The sequence below is a fragment of the Aulonocara sp. 'chitande type north' Nkhata Bay genome, linkage group LG6 (genome assembly GCF_057382095.1).
Source record: "Aulonocara sp. 'chitande type north' Nkhata Bay isolate Kocher_YH1m ecotype deep benthic linkage group LG6, A_spYH_male_GT1.1, whole genome shotgun sequence".
In the NCBI taxonomy this organism is placed as follows: domain Eukaryota; kingdom Metazoa; phylum Chordata; class Actinopteri; order Cichliformes; family Cichlidae; genus Aulonocara; species Aulonocara sp. 'chitande type north' Nkhata Bay.
The window spans coordinates 36,915,446-36,924,973 of NC_141349.1; the positions used below are offsets into that span (position 1 = coordinate 36,915,446).

Here is a 9,528-nt window from a genome sequence, read left to right on the forward strand (position 1 = left end):
CGTTGCAGAGATAGTTCAGGTGTACGCACTTTAGGGAGGGTTCATATTCACATCTGTAACTTATAGCAGGACAAAGCAAGTTTGATGTAATTCAAGCATGAATAAAGGCTGGATTCGTCACAAGTATTGGCTTTCAGAAGGCTACTATACTTTGGGTTTGTTAGATAAAACCGACAACATTCATTGTTTCTAACAACAGGAAAATAACAACATTAACAACTAAGGAGTTGCTAGTTACTGGGTTCTATTCCACACACTATACAGGGAGTTATGGTAAAAAGAATAAAAACTAAAAACAGTATTTTTTCATTGGCTTCCAGGAAGGCTCAGGGTGAAATGTGAGCTCAAAAAACAGAGGTGGGGTAGAGTGTGTTGGTGCAACAGTGACACCTGACTATTGCCAAAACAAACCCAGTTACACAATAAGTATAGACACGAAGCATCAATTTATGAAAATCATTTAATACTGTTATACTGTTAAAATACATGTTTTCATTTACAGTACACTAAATATCTTTATAGCACCGGCTAAGACACAAAATAACAATTACAGAGGTGAAACAATTGTGGTGGAAAGTCTTGGACACAATCATCCCATTTTATATTTCATGTTTTTGGGAGACATTGAGGATTGTGTTGTCGCTTTATAACTTGCCCTTCTTCTTCATCATCTTCATCTTGGTCTTTCTCTTGGAGTGGGAGTCAATGATTAGCTGAGACTGAAGCTTCAGCGCTTCACGCGTGATGACCTTAGCTTTGCCCTCGTCAGTCTCATTCTCTGCAACAGAAGCGGTGAAGTAAGTAGGGACAGTATGCAGTCATTACTGTTGGTGTGTAAAAGGATACCAACTTACTGTCATGGAGGGGGTCATGTGCTTGATCCACAGGTGGTTTGGCTCTGGTGATGTATGCTGACAGTTTTTCTTCACTTCTTATGTACAACTAATAAAGAAACATCAAGTCAGAAATTAAGATGTTTTTTTAAACACTAAAAATCTCAAATTCCATTAAAAATCTGTGAGTCATAAGCCCTGCCCACATTTAAAGCAATTCACTTACTGGCTTGTGCCTTCTTCAGGGTGTAGAGATACAAAGATAGCAACATAAGATTATAGTTTCATTCTCTACAGGTGTGCAACACTAAACACATGCATCCTTTTCTGTTTTTTATGTCACCAGGGGGAACAATGAGTACAACATTTCTGTAACCTTGCAAGTCACCTCCCAAAATTATTCAATTGATAAATAAAGGGACACTGCCCTGTAAGATCGCAGCTATCATAGGGTGAAAGACTGTTAAGGTTGTACCCTGATAAATAAAACATCAAAGTCCACATTCCTAACAGGTGGACATGTAAAAAAAAACTCTTTGAAAAAAAGTACATGTTTATAAAAACGAAGTTCAAAAATCTTTTTTTCATGCCTAAAGATGATCAAAAATACTTAAGAAAAAAATCCTGATTGAGGTTGTCATAATTCATACATGAAAGGGTTAAGTGTAGTGAGCATATCAGCATTCTCAGGTTTGGCCTGTGCTTTGATGCAGTGTTTCCTGCTGCAGAAAACAGATGTTATGTTGATGCAGATGATCTTAATTAATGTTAAGAATAATTCAGCTCAGCCTAACAGCACCAGATCTTACATCCTTCAGAAAAAACAAAACAAAAATAACCTTTTTTATATTTAAAAATATTAATACAATTTAACTAATATAATTTGATATTTTATACTTGTTTAAATCTGCAAAATAATATGGAAATAGTAATAACCTTGAAATAAGGTGTCGTAAACCGCCTCTTTTATCACTGTGACAGAAAATGGGATGGCTATCATTAGCTTTCAGCAAGATGCCTAATCTAGACAGATCATCTGCTTACATACATTTGTACTGTAGTCTGCTTGCATTAATGATGATTGCAGTAACAAGTGTTGCTGTTTCAATTTTTCAAAAGTTTTTTGTAATGAAATGATTTGATTTACTCAATGAATCATTGCAGCCCTTTTAAATACAGTGAATAAGTTAGTTAAAAGCTTATTGAAATTTAACCACCTTATCACATAATACCAGCTACTTGTTTTATATTATCCAATATGATTCTTAACATAGCCCATGTGTTAGCAGTGGTTACTAGGCTTATGTATGTCTACAACATTAACCCTCTCAGGACCAAATTAAGTTTTTTGTTGCTAATGCACAACCAAGTCCTGCAGTGGTACTTCTGAGTAAAAAAACCTCATAAAATATGTATGTGGGGTAATCAGGTTGTTAGGTCTTAACTGTTGCAAATCTGCAACGTCTGCCTGGAGAGGGTTAACTTGCAAAAGCTAAGATGAACAGACTGATCTTTGCCACACTTCAAATTCTCCTTTAGTAGAGGTACAAAGGAAAGCCAAGTAAAGTTCAACTGCACCAGCCAGGCAAATAAGGCTGGACTGATTTCCAAATTATCAGCTCAGAGTTGCGTCAGTTACAAAGATCGTACCATTTAAAAACGGACCTGTGACCCATATTATCAATGTCATGTTTGAATGTCAGGCAGACTGTTGCATGTTTCCTGTCCTCATATTCTCAAAGTGAGAAGGTGCTGTTGAGTGTTCAGGCAAGAACAAACACTTCAGGTGCCTCTAATGGTTACCTTTCCATCCTGATAAGTAAAGCAAAGAAAGCACAGCAGCTTTTACACAGCAGCTTTTACACAGCTTTATGTAAGCTGTGAAAAGCTCAAGCTCAGACAGTGTTTAAATTTCAAACTGTGACAGTCTAATTATTACAAGTTGTCTGACAATGTTCCCAAACGTTTTCCTGTTAATAGCTCTGATCAGGTGACTCTCAGCTCTTCAAAGGCACCTGTTCATAAGTGTTATACTATATACGTATAATGTTCTAACATTCTCTGTTAATAGAGACACCATGTGCAATGCAATCAATGTTGTGCCCATGCCTTTCCCACTCTGACTACTACATCTTTGCTAGAACTACCTCTGCAAATGTCAACCATGTTTTCTATATCCCATCCAGACTCAGGACCAATGTTCCCTCTAAGCTGCGCATGTGCGCAATTGCACACTGCTGGCACAGTCTCTGCACACAAAAAATCTGCCTTGTGCACAAAAAAAAAATCTAACCTGAATTGCATTGAATCATGCGATTTACATTTGTATATACCGAACTAAACAACGTGGTTGACAGGCTATGACAGCGTCCTTATGTGCCGACACCGGTGTTTTAGCTAGCAAAGTGGCGTGGCTGATAAGGAGTGAAGCCGTTAATGACAACGTGTACAACCACTGGAGATGTGAGCAGGACAGACGGAACAATTGACGGGAAAAGTGTGGACTTTATACCAGTTTTTAAATTGTGTTGATAGGCCACGTTATACCAGAGGGATTCAGTGCTGGCGTGACCACACGTCTGCTGTTGCTCACAGTGGTCCAAGGGACCGCTCAGGGAGTTTGTGTGTTCGCTCAGACACATGAAAAATTAGAGGAAACATTGCTCAGGACCTGTCTTTAAAATAGCCGTGTTGCTACAGAGGGCCTTTGTCTCACCTTGTTTTTTTCCAGCTCCTTCATTATACCAGCCACATCCTTCCCCTGAAGTTCTTTGTGCAGTGACAATAATTTCTTCTCACACTGGGCCATCAGCTCCAGAACAAAGTGATCAGAATCTGGATCCACTTCAGGAACTGTGTCCTCACTCTTGAAGAAGATGAGTGAACAAACATAAAAAGGAATTACACTTAAAAAGCTTTGTGTTTGAGGGCAGAAAAATATTTTAATATTAGGAATAAGTGATAAACTGGCTATTTCAATATTATGACTGGTTGAAATTGTTAGTACCAGTGAGATGTGTTGAAGTTTGTTGGCCAGGTGCTCAACTCCAGCTTGGGCAGTGTGAAGAGTCTTCAAGAGCCAATCCAGTTGCTCTTTGGCTGCATCACACTTCTGCTGCTGAGTCTGCAGTTGCTGCTCAGACTCCTGCAGGGCCTGCTGGTCACTAATGAAACAGAGAAAGAGCAGAGGCTATCAGACAATGTGATAGCTGTTGCATTAAAGTTTTAAATACATGGCTTACCAAATGTATTTTTATTTGCCTCAGTTGCCCTAAATTAACAGCATTTGTAATAACCAAAATCATATTTATGCTTGAGTTTTTGTTGTTATCCATGAATATTCAATTTCATGGACAACAATTCGAAAAAATTAGTAAAGCACATTATTATTTGTGATTAAGATGTCAAATTACTGTTATTTACTTGCATTTCTGGACATAAAAAACATTTTTATGCCCAGTGTGCCGGCTCAAACCTTTGTATAAGTTACACAGAATAAGTTATAAATTATATTTATCTGACTAAATATAATTTTTAGTTCTTGTAGTTCTGTAGTTCTTGACAGATTTCTAAAATATTTGTGTTTTCTTGTTTTTATCACAAGCGTAATAATAGATTTCAACCATTGTCAAGCAGATGTCTATACTTCACCTGGGGTGTTTAGCCTGTCTAAAATATTTCATCTCCTCAAACTGTTGGCTCAGAAGCTCCTTCTCTTCCTTCAGCTGCAGCAGGACTTTCTCATTCTCTTCCTTCAGTTTCAGCAGATGCTGGTGTGTCTCCTCCTGAGAGTTAAAGCACTCCAGTATCTCCTACACAAACACAAAATGGATGAAAAAAAGAATAACAGCAACTACACGGTGTGTACTAGAATCAGTGGGAACATTTATACCTGTGTGTCTGTGACACCTGTGGTCTCGCTGATGCGCCTGAAGGCCTCCTCAAAAGTAGAAATTTTTTTCAAATCTTCTTCTTCCATCCTGGTGATGATGTGCTGGGCCTCACCGCTTAGTTTTTCTGGCAGAGTTATCTGATCCTGCAGGTATTAATCATTCCAAATGTAAATGACTCTTCTTCCCTTATTATTATTTTACCAAAGAATAGGGAGGCCTTCACTGTGGATTAGGTTTAGGCTGCTCTGCTTTAGCTTTCTTTCCTTGTGAAAATCTCCAGTTATTCGCATCCATACATTTAATACCCCACTGATATAATTACGGCTATACATTTCTTGGTAAGTAAAATTCAATACATACATAATGTGTCACCTTATGTCTCTCACCCTTATATCGACTTTTTCAGCCTGGGCCTTGCATTCCTTAACCTTTTTCCTGTAACTTGCTATTATACACGCCCTCTCCTTACTGTCCTTGTAAAGCAGCTCCTCCCGCTTCTGCAACTCATCCTGCAAAGAACAAGAAGAATGGCTGAAAAACTTGTTTCAGTTCACTTAAACTAAATGGAGACAGTGAAACAAACAGATTGTTAGTATGACAGAATCGTATTATTACCTATAATATAGACCAGAAGGAGGTGTCTGAGATAAGTGTGGACAGACATGTTATCCTCAATCATTTCATTTTACCTTCACAAGATAAGATAAGGTAAGGCAAGGCTAGTGTATTAGTGTTTCCAAGTTATAACTCCTAATTTATAATTCCAGCACATCGTCTAACTTATGATAGCAATAGGGAGTGGATTCTAATTCTTACACTGTATCTTGAAACATTTATGCTTTTAACTCATCACACAGGATATATCTTATAGGTCACCTTAGTAGCTTCTTTGGAGAGCTGTTGGTCATTATTCATGATCTGCAGCCTATTCATCTCCTCTCGTTGCTTCAGGATTTCTGCTTCCAGACAGTCCAACTGGCCCTTGTAAGTGAGACTCTCCTCCTGAGGCGGTGAAGGTGGAAAAGTGAGTGAACATGAAATAAACAGAATCAGAAATAAGGTTGTCCATGTGAGAGAAATAAAGTATTTAGATTACCTGACTGTGATCAAGGAATTAAAACCAAATCAAGACAAAATGTGCACTAACACAAAATTTAATTTAAATAATATTTTAATCATATAATCCTTACGATTTTCAACAGTCAGGTCCTATTGATGCTGTTATTTATTGCTAACATTGTATTTAAATTAGGAACTTATCGATTGACATCCTGTAATTACCTTTCTATTTTGTAGTTTTTGATGGGTTATTTTTTTTCAGCAGGTTTAAAAATTCCTGACCTGGATTTAAAATCTCCACCTGTGTATGTAACAGTGTGTTTGTTTGCACTATAAACAGACAGATCACTTGCTCTATTTCTGTCAAAGGGGCTTTTGATGGTGTGGCAGCAGTTATATATACCGTACTTGCTCTTACAGTAGCAATTAAACCACACATTAAAAAAAATGGGAAAAAAACCTTAAATGTAAATAAATTTGACTGGTTTCCTTGGAAAACAGGAATCAAGAACTAGTATGTCAATTGAAGAATAAACAGGGACAAAAAGTACAGTATCAAACAGAGTCCCATATAACAGTCAACCAACCGCAGAGTACAGCGAAAATCTACTATTTTCTGCAAAACTGCCAAACAGCAATGAATAATAGACTCTGTACAAAACACTGCTCATGTTCGAGTGCTTCCACTTGCATGCAGGCATCTGCTAATGCATAATGGAGAGTTAACAGCTAGCGTGAATAGCAAAATAATCACTACAAATTTACTGATATTTCAAAAATATCTGAGACAAACCATTATAGGACAATTAACAAATTCTCTAACAAAAATCACATCAAATGAAGATAAGTTTAAGCGTAACAAAACATTTTCTCACATGCTGGACTTACATGTAAGTGATTTTTGAATTTCAGATAGTTAACCATGATGTTCTTAGCTTCCATGCATTTAAACTGGGTTTTCTCCAGATCATTCTCCAGAGTCCGCAGTTTCTAAACATAAACACAAATCATTGGTCATCGTCATCTATGATCTGTCATTTTGCTCAAGTCTGCAAATGAGCACAACAAACAACAAAAAGTAATCCCAAGAAAATTTGATTTTTTTGGGGGGTCAGAGAGGTAATTACCATGGCATCGTCCTTTTTTTTCCGAGTGCGAGCATCAGAGGATACTTTACTGCTGCTGCTCTCTGATTTCAGCCTCTGGTACTCCATCTTCAACTGATTGAGGCGACGCTGGTAGACCTCATTTGTGTGTTTTACAGCATTGATACACTTCCTCTTGAACAGCACTCCTTCATTTAGCATTTCATTTACCTCCTGAAAAACATGCAGGCGTTTGTGAGGAATGCAGTACAGTCAATAAAACATACAATAAAACTATATTTACTGACACTGTATACAGTAATGAAAAAGAAAGTTTTCACGGGGTTGTGAAAAACTATGTACACCGCTTTCTAGTGGAATTAAGTGGATGAGTAATTACACACTTGATTAACTGATCATCAACAAGTGTGATCACCTGTATATAAACACATTTTGCCAGTTTGCTGGTCCAGCAATCATCCTAGGAGTAGATGCAAATTAATTCTGAGGTCAGGCTGTGCATTGGTCAGAAAATAGCAAAAAGACATTAACCTAATTCTGCTAAAGGATTCAAGGCTTCTTTATTGTCATTCGCATCACATGTTTACATAAGGTGGAACGAAATTACGTGCACACGGTCCCGGAGCGAATGAAACAGAATAAGAAGAAACAATAAGAAGTAATAGGTAGTACAAATAAATGGAGTGCAACAACCTGAGTAATATAAATGCAAGTATTAAAGTAATACAAATAAAATAAATAGAGTACAACAACCTGAGTACCAGTATGGAGTATAGATATAGCAGCAAACGGGCATTATGTAAAGGTGTACTTAGTTTATAGAAATCAGTAGACTGCTGTGAAAACGTTCTTCTATTTAATATAAAATAGGAAATCCCATCTTATTACACTTTGTTTTTTCATGATGTGTATACTGACTTCCTCTCACCTTCACTGTGCTGTTGCAGAAGGCCTTCCCCTCCATATCTCTGTTTTTAAAGGCCACTTTGATTATATGTTCATCAGGCTAAGAGGAAAGACAAGACAATGACTGAGACACATTTGATCTGGATGACTCCTTGTGGGGAGTGCAAAGCATTTTTTAAAATCTCTTGTCTCTGTGTCTTTTATTTTGATGAGTTTTAGTTTATTAAAACACTGCACTTCAGGACACTTTTTTCTAATGTTTGACTTTTACCCAGTAGAAATGATTTTTTACAAGTGCAGATTAACCTGTATTTTGCTGCCAAAGCCGTGCCCAGGTGCAAGTCACTACTAGCTATACAGACTGACATAAATTAAAAGCAATAAAGCATAAAGAAAAGCAAATGAAGCAAAAAATAAACACTGAGAAACCACTTCTAATTAGTTGTGGTATGTGTGAGATTCCTAATTTTCCTAATGTCAGGTGTTGCTCAAAAGAGATGTACCAATCTATGGATCTAGGGTTAAAACTTTCCTTCTTGATAAAGTTTATAGTTAAGACCCTGGACCCTCCCTCAGTTACCCTGCAATAGGCTTAGAGTGTTTCTTCTTCACTTACCTCCCCTCACAATCAAGTGGCAGTGGCAGAACCACAATCCCTCCTTTAGCCTGGCTCTGCTGGAGGTTTCTTCCTGTTAAAAGGAGGTTTTTCCTTGCTATTGTCACCAAGCACTTGCTCGTAGGGAGTCGTTTGCTTGTTAGAGTTTTATCTGTATTATTTTAGGGTCGTTAGTTTGCAATATAAAGTGCCTTAAGGCAACTGTTTTCGTGATGTGGTGCAATATAAATAAAACTAAATTGAAATAAAATGTGCCCAACCTTGATCTGTAACCTTTATTATTTCAGTAAGTTGGATTTATCCAAATTTCAGACCACTTCCCCACAATTAAAAACATGTTTCATGTTTAGTTTGTTGTGATCTGATCGCCTTACTTACAGCCTTAGTTTCTGCCAGCTGTTTACGCAGATTCTCGTTCTCCTGCCTCAGCTGACGGATGAACTCTTTTTGCTTCCTGGTGGTGGCCTCAGTCCTCTCATAACGTAATGTTTTTTCGCCCTCTAGTGGACAAATATAATACTGCATGGAAATAGGCGATCCATAACTTTATACTTAATAGCTCGCTTATTTTATTCGACTTAATTATATGAATTATAAAGCATTAAGAATTCATGTATATTCATTCACGCTAAATATGGCAGTTAGCTGGCTGATTCCAGCTAACCCATGCCTACTAGCATGAAATTAAATCAAGGCACCCACTGCATTTCAAACAAACATACCAAGAAATTTGATTTTACGCTGAAGCTCCAGTTTCTGATCAGATATGCTGCCACTGACCGCCATTTTTGTGAGTTAGCACAGAGTGCGCAAAGGAGAAATTATCCCGTATTTCGTTTTAGCTTGAGCTAACCGCAAAATTCCGGTATGTTTTACGTGCACACGTTGCCTAGCAACATGTACATTTATAACGGGACTGAAAGTTAGGGATCTTTCGAGCATTCCTTTTTTTAAAAGCTGTATTTTCTGTCTCAAAAGCCCACAAGTCTAGTAGAATTATTACACTTTCACAATTATTCTAATTATAATAATGTACGTTGTATGGGCTGCTGTACCTCAGAATGAATGCTGAGATTTAACGGCTTGACGGCCGTCGTAGAGACGGTTCTCAACTT

General features: G+C 37.5%; 1 protein-coding gene across 3 annotated transcripts; it reads right to left on the bottom strand.

The window, feature by feature from the left end:
- Positions 1–432: 432 nt before the first annotated feature.
- LOC147328412 (outer dynein arm-docking complex subunit 3-like) lies at positions 433–9,433 on the bottom strand. 3 transcript variants are annotated; one of them, XM_086296759.1, is made up of 14 exons: positions 9,136–9,431; positions 8,792–8,932; positions 8,414–8,486; positions 7,820–7,897; positions 6,913–7,104; positions 6,674–6,775; positions 5,603–5,728; positions 5,113–5,235; positions 4,726–4,869; positions 4,485–4,645; positions 3,841–3,997; positions 3,550–3,699; positions 855–942; positions 433–778 (listed from the first exon to the last, which is right to left on the bottom strand). In XM_086296759.1, exons 4-14 carry the CDS (start codon positions 7,853–7,855, stop codon positions 645–647), a joined length of 1,413 nt encoding a protein of 470 aa, XP_086152885.1. In that variant the 5' UTR covers positions 7,856–7,897; positions 8,414–8,486; positions 8,792–8,932; positions 9,136–9,431; the 3' UTR covers positions 433–644. The 3 variants fall into 3 exon arrangements, with proteins under 3 accessions (XP_086152885.1, XP_086152882.1, XP_086152883.1); XM_086296756.1 differs by lacking the exon at positions 8,414–8,486 and having other exon boundaries at positions 8,792–8,913; positions 9,136–9,433; XM_086296757.1 differs by lacking the exon at positions 8,414–8,486 and having other exon boundaries at positions 435–778; positions 9,136–9,430.
- Between the last annotated feature and the right edge of the window lie 95 nt (positions 9,434–9,528).